Source organism: Oncorhynchus keta, unplaced genomic scaffold (assembly GCF_023373465.1).
Source record: "Oncorhynchus keta strain PuntledgeMale-10-30-2019 unplaced genomic scaffold, Oket_V2 Un_contig_5916_pilon_pilon, whole genome shotgun sequence".
NCBI lineage: Eukaryota > Metazoa > Chordata > Actinopteri > Salmoniformes > Salmonidae > Oncorhynchus > Oncorhynchus keta.
The window spans coordinates 627,983-651,029 of record NW_026288583.1 but is presented as its reverse complement, the minus strand read 5'-3'; the positions used below and the strand labels follow the sequence as shown (position 1 = coordinate 651,029).

General features: G+C 41.9%; 1 protein-coding gene and 1 long non-coding RNA gene across 2 annotated transcripts; one reads left to right on the top strand and one right to left on the bottom strand.

Annotated features, from left to right (window-relative positions):
* Nucleotides 1–573: 573 nt before the first annotated feature.
* Nucleotides 574–2,402, bottom strand: LOC127925605 (fatty acid binding protein 1-B.1-like). Its single transcript, XM_052510629.1, has 4 exons — nt 2,241–2,402; nt 1,383–1,555; nt 937–1,029; nt 574–665 (listed from the first exon to the last, which is right to left on the bottom strand). The coding sequence occupies exons 1-4, from the start codon at nt 2,305–2,307 to the stop codon at nt 615–617; spliced, it is 384 nt and encodes a 127-aa protein (XP_052366589.1). The 5' UTR covers nt 2,308–2,402; the 3' UTR covers nt 574–614.
* Nucleotides 2,403–13,165: 10,763 nt separating this feature from the next.
* LOC127925606 (uncharacterized) lies at nt 13,166–15,090 on the top strand. The gene is made up of 2 exons (XR_008121518.1): nt 13,166–13,709; nt 14,254–15,090. It is a non-coding gene; the product is annotated as an uncharacterized LOC127925606 (long non-coding RNA).
* The last annotated feature ends 7,957 nt before the right edge of the window (nt 15,091–23,047 follow it).

The window sequence follows — 23,047 nt, the reverse complement described above, 5'->3', positions numbered from 1 at the left end:
TTTTACACGCAGTCTATTGAACAGGGAGTACAGGAAATATCCCAGTGTTAAGGTTATCAGTGTGGCAACTTATAACCTTGTAACCTGGGGCTGAATCAGGAAGTGCAGGATCCAGTTGCAGAGGGAGGTGTTTAGTCCCAGGGTCCTTAGCTTTTCCAACCACACTGTAGCTGGGAAACCGGTCACCCTCAAATGGTGCACCTTTAGCCCTTTGTCAGCTACACTGGGGTGGAACTAGTGAAAGCAATGTCCAAAAGCATTGCCTGAAACTTGATTTTCAAAAATAACTGGAAATTGAGGAATCTGCTTTTAAACTGATGCACCCAATGTGGTAGGATTCTGACCCATATTGCAACAGACTAGATAGAAATGAAGGCTTTGGTAGTTCCACACTGCTGGGTTCACATTTGCTATAAAGCAGTCACATTAAAATGTAGAAAATCCATTTTGGCCCGAGTGTAATGTTCACAGAACTACGCTATTCTATTGAATACCACATTCATCCAACTCAAACTTCAATTTTCCCCTGAAGTTCTACTCATTGATATGAAATGCTGAGACCAGACCATTCAATGCCTTTCACATTTTATTTATCCAAAGAGTGCAGTAGATCTTCACATTCGTTTGCTGGTCCTCTTGTATGACATGCCAGACAGAGTCATTGTCTGAAAAGAGAAAGCATCTAATCATTACACGCAGACGCCACGCAGATGCCTGCTGTGGCGCGCAAGCAGTGTGGGTGCAATGATTGAATAACACGTACATTTATTTTGCGACGCGAGCGGTGGGGTCAGCATGCAATTAGAACATTGGCGGCAGCAAACTGTTGAATTGCGTTCACGGCACCGTCATAGACTAGCCATTTTGTTAATGGTATAAATTAACCCTGAAATTGTGTCGCTTCGTGAAACCCCCAGCCATATGCTCCAGACTCACGTTGACGAGGGTGTTGGCATCTGTAAGTTCTGTGACATATTCGATCCCATTCAGGATGGCCGTCAGCTTGTTACCTTCCCTCATCACCACAGACTGAAACAGGAGAGGTCAACGGTTAGATCTGAAAGCAGTGGTCACCAACTACAGTCAACTAGGACCAATTTAACAGGCACAAGTTGGATGGCCATATATGGAGAAGAAAAAGTGACAGTGTGCATCAGGTGTGTGAGTTGGTTTTGAGACGCAACTGTGCGCCCAGTCCCTGGAGAGCAGAGGAGATTCTGCCAACGAAAGTCAGTCCTACCGCAACGTCACTGGGACCTGAACTAACCCCACATCAGCTGAACTTATAGTTTAGTTAGATACTTGCTGTATATGTAGAGAGATGGATAAACCCAGGCTACATGTATGAAACTCATGGTTGGGTTGTGACATGCGCCACCCACATTGACTTTCTCCCCGGTCGGCGACTCGAGCTCCGTCTCCTGGCCAATGGTGAAGGAGTTGGTGAGGATCTTTGTCCCCGTGGTGACAGTCACCTTGAAGTGGTCTCCAGTCTCCTCAATCTCAGAGATGCTCTTGATGTCTTTGCCCTCCTGGATAAGCTCATCAGGGAGACCTACATGTTTGCGGCAGCGAGAGAGTCATAGACGGTGCTTTTTAGTACTACAAAAAGTTAATGAAGTGGGACATGAACATTGAATTATTACTACTGAAGTATGCACTATAATATGGCAACAATGATCTGAAAGCATTCCCAGCTAGCACATAACATTCTGAGTACCATACATTTTAGGGCTTGGTTATTTTGCATACCACATTCTGGTAATGGTGCAGGACAGTTGCTTGGCTTTGGAACATTCTCATTAAAGGAATTTGCCAAATGTTATTTTCTTGGCATTTCATTATTTGATCAGAATATTTCCTGAAAGTTCAGACTAATTTAAGGTAAAGTTCTAGGAACATTAGTCATTTTACATTGGGAATGTTCTCAAGTTGTTCAGCTGACGTTAAATATTCTCCTGTGGGAATGTCAGTACTTCAGCATAATGTTCTGTAGGCTCTCAGTTACAGTCATGTTCTCAGAACACTAAAGAACTTGCCATACAAAAACAACAAACATTAATCAAGACACATTCTGTTCCCAGAACATCCAAGGAAACTAATGTGCTACCTGGGTTTGCTACTCAGAAGTAACCATTGCATTCGCAGTCACCATTGGACATTATTACTGAAAGGACTACGACTTCTGAAATTAACACCCCAAGTCTAATCAAATGTACAAACCCAACAGCAAGACTTACCAACAGCCTCCATGAAAGACTCAAAGTTGTCATGTGACTCCATCTGGTATTTCCCTGAGAAAGACATGGTGACTATAAGACAGTGACAGTAGAGTCAACCACAGCTCCCTGCTTGTCTTTATACCCCCATCTATACAGCCCAGCCCTGCACTCATTAACTAACTAAAGGTGTCTTCAATTGAGAACCCCTCCCCCTCATATCTTCCCTGCTACTTGCCTGTAGGCACAGATCTAGGGTCAGCTTCCCAGCCAAGGGCAACTAATCTACATCGCATTGGTCAACTTTATTGTACTCCACTTCTCATCCTCTCTTCTTCTACTTTGGCGGTGTGAGTGATCATTGATTTGATAAACAAGGCCTCCTCGACTCCTTAGAAAAATGATAAGCAGTCTCATCATTGTAATACAAGTGTATGGATCAATCAACACATTTCAAATTCAACTTGACTTTATCTCGCTATACACCTGTGTTGAAATTAAACTAGGCTACATTGCACTTTGAGTTGAGAGGTGTATTTTGTCTCCCTGCACTATAAAAAAGTTGAATCAATGTACAATTGTAAGGCAGCAGACTGCAATAGGATTGTGAGTTTGCAAAAATGTTTGGCATATAGCTGAACCAACATACATTCTCAAGTTGAATTTTAATGTTCACTCAACTTTTCATTTGACGTTGAGTGAACATACAATTCAACTTGAAAAATTGGAATCCAGCCAGAGAACGTTAATCACCCCCAACCTGCACTGACAATGACTGCCAGGAAATACTTCTATTTGATGTAGGTAGTCTCAATAATAACTGGAATAGCCATATCAGTAACAGATGCAAAAAGTCCAACTAATAACAGATTGGATTACTTTAGAAAAATGTATGTTACTTATGTTGGTGTAGCTTAAGATAATCAACCAATCAATCAATGTACATGCAAAAACACAGGTCATAAAAAATTCAACGTACAATTGTAAGGCAACCAGCTGCAATAGGGTTGTGAGTTTGCTCCACATCTGGGAATATAGCTGAACCAACATACAGTGTTGACTTCCAAAAACAAACATGAAATTGTAATTAGACTCAACAAGTTTTTATACATTCAGCTCACTGTGAGCAAAGTTTGTTGAGTGAACAAACGTTCACCCATTAGCTACATGTATTTTCCTTCTGAAGTCCAACAAACTCAGAGAATAACACTGATTAATCAGTTGGTTAAGTGAAGACACTTGCCAGTCAGTCAGTGCATGCTCGGAGTACACGTCCTGGTAATCGTTCTAGCCCTGCGGCCTTGTGAATGTTGACCTGTTTAAAGCTCTTTCTCACTTCTGCTACGGAGAGCGTGATCACACACTCATCCGGAACAGCTGATGCTCTCATTGCATGTTTCAGTGTTACTTGCCTCGAAGCGAGCATAGAAGTAATTTAGCTTGTCTGGATGGCTAAACACTGATCATAATGTTGATGTGACTGGCCTGACTGAAACATGGTTCAAGCCTAATGGATTTACTGTGTTAAATGAGGCCTCTCCTCCTGGTTACACGAGTGACCATATCCCCCGCATATCCCACATAGGCGGAGGCGTTTCTAATATTTCCGACAGCACATTTTTATTGACAACAAAAAACGACTACATTTTCGTCTTTTGAGCTTTTAGTCATGAAATCTATGCAGCCTACTCAATAACATGTCTCCGTGCCTACTCATTGCCACAGTTTTGTAGTTTTGTCCCGTGGAATAAATATTGTGGATCTAAATGTTGTTCCTCATAATCCTGGACTATCGAACCACCATCATATTACGTTTGCACTTGCAACAAATAATCTGCTCAGACCCACACCGAGGATCATCAAAAGTCATGCTATAAATTCTCGGACAACCCAACAATTCCTAAATGCCCTTCCAGACTCCCTCCACCTACCCAAGGACGTTGGAGTACAAACATCGGTTAACCACCTAACTGAGGATCTAAATTTAACGTTTAGCATAATACCCTAGATGCTGTCGCACCTCAAAAAATCAAAAGAAAATTTGTCACAAGAAATTAGCTCCCTGGTATACAGAAAATATCAGAGCCCTGAAGCAAGCTTCCAGAAAATTGGAACGGAAGTGCCTCTTCACCAAACTGGAAGTCTTGGAAAAGACAGTACTGTGCAATGTCAAAGAACCCTCACTGCTGCTCGATCATCCTATTTTTACAACCTAATTGAGGAGAATAAGAACAATCCTAAATGTATTTTTGATACTGTCACAAAGGTAACTAAAAAGCAGCATACCCCAAGAGAGGATGTATTTCACTTCATCAGTGATGAATTCCTGAACTTCTACGACGAAAAGATCATGATCATTAGGAAGCAAATTACGGACTCCTCTTTGAATCTGCGTATTTCTCCAAAGCTCAGTTGTCCTGAGTCTGCACAGAACTGCCAGGACTTAGGATCAATGGAGACACTCAAGTTTTCTAATCCTGTATCTCTTGACACATGAAAATAGTCATGTCCTCTAAACCTTCAAGCTGCGTACTTGCCCCTATTCCAACTCAGTAGTTTAAAGAGCTACTTCCTGTGCTTGCCCCTCCTTTGTTGAGCATAATGGATGGCTCTCTATCCTCCAGATATGTACCAAACTCTCTAAAAGTGGCAGTAATAAAGCCTCTCTTGGAAAAGCAAAACATTAACCTGGCCGATATCGAATATCCTATTCCTCTAAAAAAATAATAACAATAATATTGCCCAGCATCTCTCTGCCTTCCTGAAGACAAATAATGTACATGAAACGCTTCAGTCTGGTTTAAGACCCCATCATAGCACTGAGACTTCACTCATGGTGGTAATTTACCTTTTTAATGGCGTCAGACCAAGGCTCTGCATCTGTCCTCGTGCTCCCAGACCTTAGTGCTGATTTTGACACCACCGATCACCACCATTTTTTGGAGAGATAGGAAACCCTAATTGGTCGACACGGACAAGTTCTTGCCTGGTTTCGATCTTATCTGTCGGAAAGATATCAGTTCATCTGTGTGGAAGGTTTGTCCTCTGACAAATCAAATGTATGTTTTGGTGTGCCTCAAGGTTCTGTTTTAGGACCACTATTGTTTTCACTATATATTCTACCTCTTTCACTGCTATGCGGACGACACACAGCTGTAAATTTCGATGAAACATGGTGAAGCCCCAAAATGTCCTACCCTGGAAGCCTGTGTTTCAAACATTAGGAAGTGGATGGCGGCAAATGTTTTACTTTTGAACTCGGACAAAACAGAGATGCTTGTTCTAGGTCCCAAGAAGCAAAGAGATCTTCTGTTGGATCTTACAATTCATCTTGATGGTTGTACAGTCGTCTAAAATGAAACTGTGAAGGAAATTTGATCATATTACTCCAGTGCTAGCCTCCCTACACTGGTTTCTGGCAAGGCAAGGGCTGATTTCAAGGTTTTACTGCTAACCTACAAAGCATTACATGGGCTTGCTCCTATCTATCTCTCTGATTTGGTCATACATACCTACACGTAAGCTACGGTCACAATACGCAGGCCTCCTAATTGTCCCTAGAATTTCTAAGCAAACAGCTGGAGGCAGAGCTTTCTCCGATAGAGCTCAATTTTTATGGAATGGTCTGCCTACCCATGTGAGAGACGCAAACTAGGTCTCAACCTTTAAGTCTTTACTGAAGACTCATCTCTTCAGTGGGTCATATGATTGAGTGTAGTCTGGCCCAGGAGTGTGAAGGTGAATGGAAAGGCTCTGGAGCTACGAACCGCCCTTGCTGTCTCTGCCTGGCCGGTTCCCCTCTTTCCACTGGGATTCTCTGCCTCTAACCCTATTACAGGGCTGAGTCACTGGCTTTCTGGTGCTCTTTCATGCCATCCCTAGGAGGGGTGCGTCACTTGAGTGGGTTGAGTCACTGATGTGATCTTCCTGTCTGGGTTGGCCCCCTCCCCCCTTGGGTTGTGTCTTTGTGAAGATATCCCTCTAGTGGCGTGGGGTTGAAGATATCTGTGCTTTGGCAAAGTGGGTGGGGTTATATCCTTCCTGTTTGGCCCTGTCCGGGGTATCAACGGATGGGGCCACAGTGTCTCCTGACCCCTCCCTCCTGTCTCAGCCTCCAGTATTTATGCTGCAGTAGTTTATGTGTCGGGGGCTCGGGTCAGTTTGTTATATCTGGAGTACTTCTCCTGTCTTATCCGGTGTCCTGTGTGAATTTAAGTATGCTGTCTCTAATTCTCTCTTTCTCTCTCTCTCTCTCTTATTATTTGACCATGCTGGTCATTTATGAACATTTGAACATCTTGGCCATGTTCTGTTCTGTCTCTCTCTCTCTCTCCTTATTGTCCCTAGAATTTCTAAGCAAACAGCTGGAGGCAGGGCGTTCTCCAATAGAGCTCCATTTTTATGGAATGGTCTGCCTATCGATGTGAGACGTAGACTCGGCCTCGACCTTTAAGTCTTTACTTTAGACTCATCTCTTCAGTAGGTCCTACAATTGAGCGTAGTCTGGCCCAGGGGTGCGAAGGTGAACGGCAAGGCACTGAAGCGCCAAACCGCCCTTGCTCCTTCTGCCTGGCCGGCTCCCCTCTCTCCACTGGGATTCTCTGCCTCTGAAACTATTACGGGGGCTGAGACATTGGCTTACTAGTGCTCTTCATGCCTTTCCTAGGAGGGGTGCGTCACTTGAGTGGGTTGAGCCACTAACATGATCTTCCTGTTTGGTTTTGCGCCCCTTCTGGCTTGTGCAGTGGAGGAGATATTTGTGGGCTATACTCAGCCCTGCCCCTCCCGCCCCCTACACCACTAGGGTTAGTTTGTAATTCTCCTGTCTTATCTGGTGTCCTGTGTGGATTTAAGTATGCTCCCTCTAATACTCTATCCCTCCCCTCCCGGAGGACCTGAGCCCTAGGACCATGTCCCAGGACTACCTGGCCTGATGACTCCTGACTGTCCCCAGTCCACCTGGTCGTACTGCTGCTCCAGTTTCAACTGTTCTGCCTGCGGCTATGGAACCCTGACCTGATAACCGGACATGCCACCTTGTCCCGGACCTGCTGTTTTCGATTCTCTCATTTGATTTGAGTGCTCAGGGTCCCATCTAGCTAAGAATTTAGCTCCAATATTTGACATACAGTGGGGAGAACAGGTATTTGATACACTGCCAATTTTGCAGGTTTTCCTACTTACAAAGAATTTAGAAGTCTGTAATTCTTTTCATAGGTACACTTCAACTGTGAGAGACGGGATCTAAAACAGGACCTTGAGATGCTTCTTAAGGAGCCACTCCTTTGTTGCCCTGGCTGTGTGTTTCGGGTCGTTGTCATGCTGGAAGACCCAGCCACGACCCATCTTCAAATCTCTTACTGGGGCAAGGAGGTTGTTGGCCAAGATCTTGCGATACATGGCCCCATCCATCCTCCTCTCAATACGGTGCAGTCGTCCTGTCCCCTTTGCAGAAAAGCATCCCCAAAGAATGATGTTTCCACCTCCATGCTTCACGGTTGGGATGGTGATCTTGGGGTTGTACTCATCCTTCTTCCTCCAAACACAGCGAGTGGAGTTTAGACCAAAAAGCTCTATTTTTGTCTCAGCAGACCACATGACCTCCTCCCATTCCTCCTCTAGATCATCCAGATGGTCGTTGGCAAACTTCAGACGGGCCTGGACATGCGCTGGATTGAGCAGGGGGACCTTTCGTGCGCTGAAGGATTTTAATCCATGATGGCGTAGTGTGTGGTTTTCTTTGAGACTGTTGTCCCAGCTCTCTTCAGGTCATTGACCAGGTCCTGCAGTGTAGCTCTGGGCTCATCCCTCACCTTCCTCATGATCATTGATGCCCCACGAGGTGAGATCTTGCATGGAGCCCCAGACCGAGGGTGATTGACCGTCATCTTGAACTTCTTCCATTTTCGAATAATTGCGCCAACAGTTGTTGCCTTCTCACCAAGCTGCTTGCCTATTGTCCTGTAGCCCATCTCAGCCTTGTGCAGGTCTACAATTTTATGCCTGATGTCCTTACACAGCTCTCTGATCTTGGCCATTGTGGAGAGGTTGGAGTCTGTTTGATTGAGAGTGTGGACAGGTGTCTTTTATACAGGTAACGAGTTCAAACAGGTGCAGTTAATACAGGTAATGAGTGGAGAACAGGGGGGCTTCTTAAAGAAAAACTAACAGGTCTGTGAGAGCCGGAATTCTTACTGGTTGGTAGGTGATCAAATACTTATGTCATGCAATAAAATGCAAATTAATTACTTAAAAATACAATGTGATTTTCTGGATTTTTGTTTTAGATGCCGTCTCTCACAGTTGAAGTGAACCTATAAAAAATTACAGACCTCATGCTTTACATGCTTTGTAAGTAGGAAAACCTGCAAAATCAGCAGTGTATCAAATACTTGTTCTCACCACTGTACATGTATTGTCAAAGAGTGAAATTCTGAGCTAGTTCCCTTCCAGTGATGTTGCCTATATACTGAAGAAGGAGGTCAGTAAATGGGTGGGTGAAATAGGTGGGCTGTACAAGGAACTACAAATAGGTCACTTTGAACTACAAATACTATCAACCAATCTCTCAAGTGACCCCCATGGAACCCTATAGCATCACTTGCAGCTCATTGGTCGACTCGATAGGAAGGCTGTGGTCAGCTAAGTCCAGGAGCCTTAGGAAAATGTCACCAGAGTTGCTTCCCTCTGATTGGCTGATTTGATTGTCGCCTTCCAAGATTGATCCACACTGCAGGCCTCTGAGATATAAAATAATGGATGGAGCAGGACACACAAGTCAACTCCCTCCCTGAATTGCACCTTCACTTTTCTAACCACGTGTCCCTTACATACCACGTTTGCATTCCCGAAGACCCCCAGCATAAAACTTAAAAAGCCCTGATGTGGGGAGTGAGTCTACTCTTTATTCATTATAGACTAGATAGCCGATTTTATTACAGACATAAATACTCCTGTTTAATCAGCTGTCAAAGTCCTAGGCTGGTGTGGTAACACATGGTCTGCGGTTGTGAGGCCGCTTGGACATACTGCCAAATTCTCTAAAATTACGTTGGAGGTGGCTTATGGTAGAGAAATCAGCTTTTAATTCTCTGACAACAGCTCTGGTGGAGAGTCCTGCAGTCAGCATGCCAATTGCACACTCCCTCAACTTGAGACATCTGTGGCATTGTGACAAAACTGCACATTTTAGTGGCCTTGTATTGTCCTGATATGCCACACCTGTCAGGTGGATGGATTGTCTTATTACAATGAGAAATGCTCACTAACAAGGATGTATACAAATTTGTGCACTTTGAGAACATTTCTGGGACCTTTTATTTCAGCACATGAAAAGACATATTGCGTTTTTATTTGTGCAGTATAAATGGCTCAATATTACTTTGACAGTAAACTATACCATCCTGACACCACTCTGGGGATGGTAACAATGAATGCAGGGGTGCCCCACTGGCAGGTAGGGAAAACAGGTGGGAGACTGCATGTGTAAGGCCTATGCCATCCAGCTGAGAACCCACACCAAGACCTTGAGGTAAGACAAGAAACTCACACAGGATGATCTGCAAGATTAAAATGAATCTCTATGACCTGATCCCACCTAGATTATGAAGACAGTTGGAGTAAAGGATGTTTAAGTAGAATGAGTATCATTTTCGAGTATAAAAGATCGGTGAAGAATCCAGCTACGAACTGGTCCGTTTGTCGCAACTTGGGAAGCTCAAGAGAGACGGTGTGGCCACATTTCCATAACGCTGTTTTTATAATAGCCGCAGATATGAGGTTTTACATCTAATTGTTGTATAAGCTGAATGAGTGAGTATGATACTGTTTGTATTATTGTGTAATATGATTGTGGACTGTTTAATGAAGAAAAATACTATTCCCTTTTGATTTGAACTAAATCAGAGGACCGCCCCTGAGCCCAGTTAGGGTCAGACATCCTGGGACAGCCCTCGTCGGCCCTTCCGAATAAAACCCACACTCGGGTTTTCGATCAGCAGACCATGTTTTTCTCCATTAGGGGAGGACAAAGGTTGTAGAATCTTTTAACCATACCACGTGGTTAAACTCTTAGACTATCGATACCGACAGAATGAGAATAAGTTTTTGATATTAATTACTAGTCTGCAGCTAGGAATTTGGTATCATTGAACGCGAAGAATGACAACCGCCGAAACATCCATTCTATAACGAATGTCCCCTCTAACCAAGACAGAGACGGACAATTCTACGAAATAGCTCCCGTTTGTTCTTCACGTTTGGCTGAGAAATCGACCGGAAAATGCGGTCACTACAACGCCAAACTCTTTTCCAAATTAGCTCCATAATATCAACAGAAACATGGCAAACGTTGTTTAGAATCAATCCTCAAGGTGTTTTTCACATATCTATTCGTTAATATATCCGTCGGGACAATTGGTTTCTCATTACAAGCGATTGGAATAATGGCTACCTCAGTATTTTACGCAAGATTTTCTGCGGGAGCCATCATGTGACCACTTGCTCAATGTGGTCCCTTACGGCTATTCTTCAACATAAATGCATAAAAAGATGTTACAATGCTGTAGACACCTTGGGGAATACGTAGAAAGCGTAAGCTCATTCGTAGCCCATTCACAGCCATATAAGGAGTCATTGGCATGAAGCGCTTTCAAAAATTGCGGCACTTCCTGATTGGATTTTTATCGGGGTTTCGCCTGTAACATCAGTTCTGTTGCACTCAAAGACAATATCTTTGCAGTTTTGGAAAGGTCAGAGTGTTTTCCATCCAAAGCTGTCAATTATATGCATAGTCGAGCATCTTGTCGTGACAAAACGGGAACGTTTTTTATCCAAAAATGAAAATACTGCCCCCTAGTTACAAAAGGTTAATGAGAAAGCTTGGGCTTTTAAATTAGGGCTATTTTCTGTTGTCCCGATGCCGGAGTTACGAATACAGACAATTGTAAAATGGGTCTATTTGCAGAGAATCTTAGTCATTTACATAGCGTTGGTGGTATAGTGGTGAGCATAGCTGTCTTGCAAACTGCAGTCCAGGGTTCTGTTCCCAGCCAAGGCGTTATAACTGAAAAATCTTCAGTTTTTGATTGTAATTAAACTAATTGTTTGTATTGCCTATAGTCACTAGTATTTGTATAAGATATAAACTGAACGTTTTAAATAGTTTGTTTGGTTCAAATTGAAAGACTAATACATTCAACTTAAAATAAGGACGGAGCGCATTTTGATGCAAGACGATGTCAGTTCACTAAATTATCTGTTTGAATAATGTATTGGGAATAGAGTCGTAATTAAAATGCTGAATCAAAGACGAGACAGTTACTTAAATCTAATGAATTCTAAATAATAACGAAGAGACAATTACGATAGATTTGTGCCCATCAAAATGTTCTTATAAATTTAGCGAATTGAGAGATGTTGATTGATGTTGTAAGTTCAAATTCAAGATTCAACAGATGTGATAAATTAGGTTTGGTTTATCGAACCAAATTCATTGAAAATCGTTGCGGCTTGGGTCTAGTTTGAGCGCTTGTTGATGACATCACTCGCAAGGCACTTTTGTCGCCACAGAAATTATGTTGTGACTGGGGGTGACGGGGAAACTTGTTTGTGTCTTTTAGAAGGAAAATGCATGTATTATTGTTTTGAGTCACTTTTCAGAAGTTGATAAATATACATTTTCCAAATACATTTTTAAAAGTAGCTGTAAGTCGTCAGGGTAGTCAGGAAAGATGCTAAAAACTAGCAGCAGATTCGCTAGGTGGGCATCATTGATTTGTGGCGTTTATTTGGACTGTATTTGGCTATGAGGAAGGGAGATCTAAATGTCTGAATCGTAAAACATAGTGATAATGGATTCTGATGGTTATTGATTCCTGGTTTGATTGTTTAAGTAACACCAGTGAATTTGAGCACTATTTCCATTATGTGGAACAATGTTATGGTATTAATGTTGAAAAGCAACCTCTATAGTAAAAAACAATTGCATATGTTTTGGGAAATTAGCTAGGTTGAATTTGGTTATTTGAGCTTTTCCCCTGATACATAGACATCTGTAACAGGGGCATCAGTTGTTGTTTCTTGAGGAACATGCAGACTGTGTTTTGTTTTATTGAGATGTAAACACGAGTCTCTGAGTAATATTGTCATCTGAAACATTATAGTATGGAGTTTTTGTATAGTTTGTTTTTTGCTGTATAACCTCTCTGCGCACGGAACCCTAGCGGGCTGAAATTCCACAACATACGGTGGTCGCTACATAAATAGTCATGTTAAACATTCATGAAAATACAAGTGTCACACCTGTATCGAAAGCCTAGAATCTTGCTAATCCAACTGCGTTGTCAGATTCAAAAAAGGATTTACTGCGAAAGAATACGATGCGATTATCTGAGCATAGAGCCCCATAATAAACAAGTATTTCAACCAGCACAGGCGCAACAAAATCACAAACTGCAATATGTCACACCCTGACCATAGTTTGCTTTGTATGTTCTATGTTTTGTTTGGTCAGGGTGTGATCTGAGTGGGCATTCTATGTTGGATGTCTTGTTTGTCTGTTCCTGTCTTTGTGTTTGTTGCACCAGATAGGGCTGTTTTGGTATTTTGTATTATATTTTGTATTATACATTGTCCAAGTTATCATCTTTATTAAAGATGTATAAAAATAACCACGCTGCGTTTTGGTCCGCCTCTCCTTCCCAGGAAGAATCTCGTGACACAATAAAATTAATTGTTTACCTTTGACGATCTTCGTCTGTTTGCAATTCCAATGCTCATCGTTACACAATGAATGATCTTTTGTTTGAGAAAATCCGTTTATATAGACGAAACATTTTGTGAACCGCTTGTGTAGTGAATTCCGCCTCATTCCATTTTTGACGACACATTCCAGGTAAATCACCCACACAGAACGTGCCTTTTCCAGTCATGTTGGGTTTCACTGCCATCAACTGGTTTGTTTGTAACACAATCAAACCTGATGGGCCATTTCACGGGAGGTATTGACTGAAAGAAACCAATTTGAAGACAACAAGTAATGACATCCTTGTGCACCAATGATTTTCCCGCTGTTACGTTGATTGACTGTCTTTTAACCCATTGACCACTGATCGTCTTGAAATCTAGCTGGGTAGATAGCCAATGAGCTGAGCTAAATGGCAATACGCCATTTTTATGTGTTGCAAGACCAACCCATATAGTAAGCTCCAGCATAAAGAGAGTCATGCACTATTGAATTGTCATACCGGAAGAAGCTACGCATTTACGCATTGTATTGTTTGGTGAATTCGCAGATTCAGCTGTTTATACATCAATTATTATGGCGACTCAGGAAGTCAGGAAAGCTACATCTAAGTCTAGATATACAGATGTGCACACAACTTTAGAATAAATTGATTGGGAAGGTGAGACAGAGATTGTTGTAGGATGCTTCATTTAGCGATTGTGGAGGAATATTTTTTGAACGGGAGAGGACATCGTTTTGGACTGGTAAGTTCTTATCATGCTAATGCCCTAGTTTGAAATTAATAATATAAAATATTATTTGTGATTTTTTATTTATTTAGAATTAATATATAAACATTTAATGTCATGAAATGTGAGATGCGTGTGTCTGCCGCCTCACCCCAACCCACATGAAATAGCCTATTTGACGGCTGTTGAGGAGAGTGCAGGATCACATCAATGGCCAAATGGAAATAGTAGATACAGCTGGTCTGTTGTAATATAATAAAGACAGTAATATAATAAAGACAGTAGATCTAGCTGGTCTGTCATAATATAATAGAGACTGTAGATCTAGCTGAAATGTCATAATATAAAAGAGACAGTAGATCTAGCAGTTAATAATAATATATTCAACCTTTCAAATCTATATATTGTTTATTATACCTGTTGATACAGGGCTCATGTGTGAAACTATTCTAACTGAACATTTTCTTTCACAGTGACACTGACTCCGAATGCGAGTCTTATCTGGTGTCCTGTGTGAATTTAAGTATGCTCTCTCTAATTCTCTCTTTCTCTCTCGGAGGAGGACCTGAGCCCTAGGACCATGTGTCAGGACTACCTGGCATGATGACTCCTTGCTGTTCCCAGTCCACCTGGCCTTGCCGCTGTTCCAGTTTCAACTGTTCTGCCTGCGACTATGGAACCCTAAACTGTTCATTTTTACTCTTGAGGTGCTGTCCTGTTGCACCCTCTACAACCACTGTGATCTCCACCTGGCACAGCCAGGAGAGGACTGGCCACCCCACATAGCATGGTTCCTCTCTAGGTTTCTTCCTAGGTTTTGGCCTTTCTAGGGAGTTTTTCCCAGCCACCGTGCATCTACACCTGCATTGCTTGCTGTTTGGGGTTTTAGGCTGGGGCTATATAAATAGATTTGATTTGATAGAGGACTGAGGGTCATCCAAATATTGAAAGTGTGTAAATAGTTACCCATGTTATTTTGTAAATGTATATATATTTTTTCTCCAATTTTTTTAAATCAATAATAAAAAATAAAATAATAAAATCATTTATTTTTCTAAATTCTTTTTTTTTGGGGGGGGGGGGTGTTAGAATACCATTTTGGCATTTTGTATATAGTTATTTGTTTCAAAATGTATACCTTCACCAATTTGGCCACTTGGGTACATTTGGGCTACTTGTGTGGGACACCTGGGTGACTTTGTGATAAATGTTATGTAAGCCCACTCATTTTGGAAGTTATCATTCTTTGCACAAGTACTGTTGCCTTCTTATATTTTTCACTGAAATTGTCCCCATCATCCTATCTGAATGTTTGTTTTATCTTGTTCATTTTAAAGATGATGATACAAAAAGGAAAATAAAAAAACTTGTGTTTTTTTTCATTGTTTTATCTAAACCAGATCTATTGTGTGTTATTCTCCTACATTCAATTCACATTTACACAAACTTCAGAGTGTTTTCTTTCAAATGGTACCAAGAATATGCATATCCTTGGTTCTGTGCCTGAGCTACAGGCTGTTAGATTTGGGTATGACTTCAGGCAGAAATTGCACAAAGTAGGGGGGGAGCTGCAAGAGTTAACCTGACACCAACCCTCAAACGAACAACACTTAAATGTATACAACCCTCTCGTAGAGGGCGCCCGTACTATCAAATTCAACCTTTCAGGGGCCGAACCCATAGATCCCATATCTACACTCGTGGGTGCCAAACTCTCCTGTGCATTTGGGACAATAGATCCCGACAACATGGAACCCACAACAGGTGGATGATCTCCGGGAACCAGTGTTGTCTGTTCCAATGGGGGGGCACCAGAATCAACCACAGACCCTCCTGACGGAGTATCCTCACAGTGGCATGAATCAGGTCCACCGGAGGAAATGCATAGAGCCAAAGAATCCCATCACAATGGAGTGCCCAAATTGATAACAGACGACAATGCGTGTTTTATCGTAATGCAATAAAACGGCCCTGCCGAACCGGTCCCACCTGGGAAGATATGTCACCCTGAGTGACAAGAAATGCGCACTGCTCCATATGAGCAAATAATGGGCCTGTTGATGTACGCCACTGCCATCCTATTGTCCTACATTACAACACATGCTGACCCACCAACATCATAAGGAACGTCAAAACAGACAGGAGCTCTAGGTAATTGATATGCCATGCTTTTGCAGTATTGACCAAATCGATTTTTCAGAGTAGCCCACACACAGGGCTCCCCAACCCAGTAAGGATGCATCTGTCATTATCACTCTGTGGGACACTACCCACTCCATGATATCCCTCTACAACACCAGTCCCAGGTCCCTTCAAAGAGTCAACGCCCTTAGGCACAACTGACCTTGAGCAACCGATGAGCTATCGATGGCAGTAGCAATCATCCAGCACTGAACCAGACTCATCAACCGAAGTCTCAGAGGCTCCACAGCTATGATAGAGGCCATCAAACCCAATATCCCTGCTGTGAGCGAGAAGACGGCCAATCCACCCCCAGGCAAGAGTATATCATCGCCGGAATCCAGAGAAACTGGACTGAGCCTCACTCGGCTGGGATATGACACCCCTATCAACTCCTACCACCGCTGCTGCTCTCTCACGGCCTCAGACAACCCAATTCCTGTGGTCGCTTCACTGGAATACCCTTTGCCAGCAGCCTCAATCTTTCTCACAAAGTCATCCCGACGCCCAATCGAAGTTGAACCCAGACAAGGGTTACAATAACTGGTCAGATCCAAATTCTCCTGGGCAAACAGGACAGGACTCGTGAGTATCTTTAATTTTCATTTTGAAACCACGTGCCATAGAGCTCGGTCTGAGGTGGAAATTCGTCTGGTTAGCCATTTTGAACATATGCTTACCACTCGCTATCTTACTTAATTAAGCAAGGAAGCACTGTCTACAGTGCAGAAGCAGAAAGCGGTGGGGTTTTAGCAGGGGTTGGAACCGCGAATTAAAGTGATCTATACTGTTCCGGAACAGAACTGCTATTTTAAAAACATGAGAACCGCTTAATAATGTTATTTGACATTCTGGACAACAAAAAACTTGTCCCACGAAAATCACTTATGCAAAGCTCTGTCTGTCACTCAGAAACGTATTTCAGTCTCTGCCCGATCCTGCCAGTTGAACATCTTTACCAGTGAGTGTGTGTGTAGGCCCCTTCCCCACCGAAGCAGTAGCCTACTAACGTTACAAGCATGATTCAGAAATTAGCGAGAGAGATTTTTCATTGGATTAACCTTTTCAATGCTAGTTAAGGATAATATAGTTATCAGATTTATTAACTACTAAGAGGTAAAATGTATTTTTATTTTCATTCTGTTGCCGCTCTACACACACACTCTTGTTAGCCAGCTAGCTAGCTTGCTGGTCCAACGTATGCATGTAAATAGCTTGCCTGCTGCATAGCAAGCTGCTCTGTCCATAATGATTAGTGATTTAATGTCGAGCTAAAGGTAAAAAATATATATTTCAGAGGCTTAAAAGGGAACACAAAGGAACAATATAAACCGTTACTTTTCTGTGGGTTCTGAACCGGTTCAGAACTTTATTTTACTATTCGGAACAGTGGAATAAAAAATAAAAATCTGTTCAGAACGAAACAATTGGAAAATAATTTTAGTTTCAACCCCTGGTTTTTAGCAAACACAAATCTTACCTAAGCAACGATCATTAGCTACACAAGCAGAACAAAAAGTAATTAGCTTTTAGCTATCACAAAAACGATACCAAGACCCAAAACTTGCAACATCTAGAGTGCGAGTACTCGCTTGCATGAGTCCATAGCAAATGAATGGGATCAAATGTTCACAGTGCCTGTTTTGACTGGAGTGACGCTTAGAATTCCATTTCGTCTAAATGGCACCAAAAAATGTATCCCTTTTTATTTTACCACTACAATCTGTTCTTAGAACGAAACTGAAAAATAACAACTTGTTTAGAAAATAAACATCCGCACCTCAATTGTGCCAAGTGTGCTTATGTCTGCATAAGGAAGTAGGGAATGAGGAAGTAGGGAATGACAACTTTGGACTATTTCTGGTCTAGCGATCGACGACAGCAGAGTACGCTGCCCAACCTTATGTAATTACAATAAGGAGATTATCCTGATTAAAATGGTGTCCGACTTGAAAAAACTCTAAATATACACATTGCTAGGTATTTGGCTAAATATACCAGCATGCCTTTCCATAGGAAAACAATGGGGGGAGCTCAGCGTTCCAAGGGCAAAAGGTATTTTGGGGCTAGCGATTGATGACAATGGAGTACGCTGCCCAGCCTTACATAATTAGAAAGAGAAGATTCTCATGTTTAAAATAGCGTCCAATGTGTTAAAATCTAAATTTACACATTGTGAGATATTTAGCAAAATAGACAGACATACCTATATTTCCCTATAGTGAACAATTTTTTATTTATTTTTTATTTCACCTTTATTTAACCAGGTAGGCAAGTTGAGAACAAGTTCTCATTCACAATTGCAACCTGGCCAAGATAAAGCAAAGCAGTTCGACAGATACAACGACACATGGAGTAAAACAAACATACAGTTAATAATACAGTATAAACAAGTCTATATACAATGTGAGCAAATGAGGTGAGAAGGGAGGTAAAGGCAAAAAAGGCCATGGTGGCAAAGTAAATACAATATAGCAAGTAAAACACTGGAATGGTAGTTTTGCAATGGAAGAATGTGCAAAGTAGAAATAAAAATAATGGGGTGCAAAGGAGCAAAATAAATGAATAAATTAAATACAGTTGGGAAAGAGGTAGTTGTTTGGGCTAAATTATAGGTGGGCTATGTACAGGTGAAGTAATCTGTGAGCTGCTCTGACAGTTGGTGCTTAAAGCTAGTGAGGGAGATAAGTGTTTCCAGTTTCAGAGATTTTTGTAGTTTGTTCCAGTCATTGGCAGCAGAGAACTGGAAGGAGAAGCGGCCAAAGAAAGAATTGGTTTTGGGGGTGACGAGAGATATACCTGCTGGAGCGTGTGCTACAGGTGGGAGATGCTATGGTGACCAGCGAGCTGAGATAAGGGGGGACTTTACCTAGCATGGTCTTGTAGATGACATGGAGCCAGTGGGTTTGGCGACGAGTATGAAGCGAGGGCCAGCCAACGAGAGCGTACAGGTCGCAATGGTGGGTAGTATATGGGGCTTTGGTGACAAAACGGATTGCACTGTGATAGACTGCATCCAATTTGTTGAGTAGGGTATTGGAGGCTATTTTGTAAATGACATCGCCAAAGTCGAGGATTGGTAGGATGGTCAGTTTTACAAGGGTATGTTTGGCAGCATGAGTGAAGGATGCTTTGTTGCGAAATAGGAAGCCAATTCTAGATTTAACTTTGGATTGGAGATGTTTGATATGGGTCTGGAAGGAGAGTTTACAGTCTAACCAGACACCTAAGTATTTGTAGTTGTCCACGTATTCTAAGTCAGAGCCGTCCAGAGTAAAGATGTTGGAAGGCGGGTAGGTGCAGGTAGCGATCGGTTGAAGAGCATGCATTTAGTTTTACTTGTATTTAAAAGCAATTGGAGGCCACGGAAGGAGAGTTGTATGGCATTGAAGCTTGCCTGGAGGGTTGTTAACACAGTGTCCAAAGAAGGGCCAGAAGTATACAGAATGGTGTCGTCTGCGTAGAGGTGGATCAGAGACTCACCAGCAGCAAGAGCGACCTCATTGATGGGACAATGGGACGACCTCAGAGTTCCATGAGTCATTTGTTGTTGTTGTTTACATTTTAACTACCAGCAACGTGGGCAGATCTCATTGCCAACAATATAGCAAAGCAGGCGTAGAACAATAAGCTGGGAATAGTACGTTCGGAAGACGAGTTGGTGCCATGGTGCTCAATAGAACTAATAGGAACTGCTGGCACGGTGAAAAATGCTCTAAATAAGGCCTGTTTTTCATGATTACTTCAAAACTACGGCAAGCAGCTGGGACAAATGGTAAAATTATGAAACTGGGCTCCATGGTGGATGTAATGAACTCCTTTTTAGCAGAAAAAAAGCATTGTTAAAATGTAATGTGTCCAGCCTACCTTCAGGCAAAATGAAGAGCAAAGAATTGAGGACATAAATGTGAGCCAGGAAGGAGGGGCTTCCGAGGGCAGCTCAGCATCCATTTGCCTATTGGGTGTGATTTCAGTTTTCTTCTGGTGAATATGATTGGTTATTGACTCCCCATAGTATACTATACCGAGTGACCGACTGAAAGAGAACGTTGGAGTTATATGTGAGCAGGGCCTAAAATGGGCATCTGCCAAATGCGGGTAGATTTTGGCATTGGCGGATAGGATGTTTATTCCACCAGCCACATTGGCAGGTGGTCAGGGATCCACAGTGCAAGCATTTCACTCACATTCGTGAATGAAAATAGTTAAGTATCATCATATTTATAGTAAAGTAAATGCTGCAGTAGCTGTTTTCAAAGTATTTCTGCCGTTTTGTTTCATATCTGGTAAATTAAATCGCACAAAGTCAAAGAACTACGAATTTTATATAGCCTATTCCATTTCATGCTGCAACACTGCCTGGCTGGAGGCTGTGCACACGCGAGGAGCTGAATGAAAGATTCATTTTTAGAAGCGCTACTAGCTAGTGTTTTAGAGTGTGTTGCCCTTATCTTCTGTGAGTTGTGCATCCCTTGAGGAGCGTACGTCTAGCATGTTGGGGTATGTATGAACAACAAGTTTAATAGATTATTTACTGCAATGTCTTAATTTTACACTGAGATATTCCTCTTGTGAGTTATTAGCACATTTTATTAGGTAAAGTCAAACTTGCTCTGCACCAACAAAGGCCATGGAAGCTCACAAAAACAATGGTGGAAATCTAAGACAAACTGTTCACAAACACAACGATTGTGTATAGGCCTAGGTATTTGGGCAGTGAAGTGTACAATTGAAATGTTGCCTCTATACTCCAGCATTTTGGATTTTAGATCAAATGCTTCATTAGAGGAAACATAACAGATTGTAACATTTTATTTGAGTATATGTTCTTGTCTGTTTTCATATATATAGCTTCACTGTCCAAATATATGGTGTTGAGTGTTTATTCCTGTGCTGCCTGCCTGCACTTTACATGCAATCAACCCCACGTCTGTTACATTACTCGTAAAAAAAGCCCATATCCTTAACATAAATCATACTCGCAAAGAAAATGTCATGTGATTATAATGTGGAAAAACACAACAGGCCTGTAGATGTAATATGGTGGAGTGAAGTGGAAGGGTGCTTTTCTCAGGGACTAATGCCTCCCAGCTGCCCAGTGATGAGTGTAGTGGAGTTGGGTAAATTGCCTGGCCTGCTGGGGGCTTGTGGTTCAGCTCTGGGTAACCACTGGGGCCTCCTGGGAACAGCAACATGACCATGAAACGAAATGGTTTCTGGTTCGCAAACAAGGACATTTTTTAAAAGGACTCCAGTTTCATCATTTCACGTTCCGCGGGTCCTTCTTTCACTCTGTTTGTTTTTTGATGGCACGGGATGACTGATGATGTGTTAGACGTTGTTTGAAAAGGGAAAGCGTTGTATCACCCCCTCACTCACGTTGTAGATGGTTATGAAGTCAGTCCTTATTCATCAGGTTATCCTGACAACACGCACACACACAGACACACACACAGCATTTCGCTACACCCGCCAAAACATCTGCTAAACGCGTGTATGTGACCAATAAAATTTGATTTGATTTGAGCTGTGTTCAATGACCCCCATTCATTAGCCTCTCACTCACCATGGTCTTTTCCATGCTACAGGGGAATTGAACCAATAGCTCTCAAGGCATGAAATATCAGAAATGTAAAAAAAATAAACAATGAATATTGGGGGAAGTGAAACTGAAAAAAAGAGCCATGAAAAGAGCTAGGAGGAAAAGGAGAACAGGGTTAAGTAGGCTCCAAGGTATGCCCCCTGCCCCCCTTTCCACTGTACAGAAATTACTATGTACGTCTGTATGCGTAACATTAACCTAGAAACGGTGTTACAGAGAAAGCACCACAGTATCCAATGTTGTGTTGGAAATATTTTGTATTTCTCAACTTTCCTTGACAGGTTTGCTTTCTGTTAATGACGTTTAGCCTAATTGTGTTCATTCTGTAGTGGCTCTGTTGTGTCGAATCTCTTAAGCACTTGTTTAGCCCATTTAAAGCTTTATTAAGCTGCTCCAAGTATGAGTAGGTTACGAAAGGGCAAGTACTCAAGACTTTAGCTAGAATCTATTTTCTTGTTTCAGTGGTCCTATACCTTTATTAAGTCAGATTAGGCAGAATCTTTATGACACATACTCTATTTCTCCCGTCTAATATGTTTCTAATGAAAGATGAGGCTACGGCCAAACTCTGATGCATAAACACGGATGAAATTATATATGACTCACATCATTGTGCGTTTTTGTCCAGCAAAAGCAGATGCATGAGAAGGCGGAATTTTTGTGCGTTATTTTGTCGACAATCATCATCCGTTGTCATTCATCCACCAATGACTCTCATTTAAACAGTTGTGTCTCCATTCAAAATTCTCAGACAAAACAATTCCGGTGTGCAGATGGCCTGAAAACTGTGTGTAAGGCCACCGACATAAAGCCTCTCTTTGAGAGCAACCATTCAGCTATATCCACTTCATCCAGAGTAGTGCAGGAGGGCTTCAGTATCCTCTGTACCCTCAGTTTTCTCTATTTACCCTGATCCCTCTATAAAGATGCACTCCAGGATCTTAAGCAGAACAAATTCCTAACATAACGTAGGAATTGAATTCGTAACATATCATACGAATTGCACAAAAAAACACACAAAAATGCAGGACAAAACATATCATATGAAATGGATGACGTAGTACAAAATGTGATGACAGTACACAAAAAACAGGGACCATGAGCACCGCTCAAACTACTGGCTGAAATTATACAAACGTATGAGAGTGCATTCTGACATAACCGGTGACCCTTAACCAAGACGATTAGTCCAAGCTGAAGATGCAGCAAAGAGGACGAGACAGGACGTTTGAAAAAGACCAACTACATCCAGGATTGAATGTGCAAATGTAATGAAAAGTGAGTTTGTAAAGTTTTGTATAAAAAAACAGGAAGACGAGACAGTACTCCATAGAAATTGTGTGGCTCCTTACTAAATTCTAAACTAGGTTGTATTCAAATGACTCTAGATTCTATTTCTATGACTGTACCCTTAAAAGGGATAGAAAGTGAACTGAATCCACAGGGCTGAAAGCTCCACACAACACTGAAAGCTCAACTTTGGTCATAAAAAAAGAGCCAGTGTTGTTGGCTGAGTGGATTTCTACAGTGTTAATGCTGGGTGGTATTGCATTGCAGGGATAACATCGCA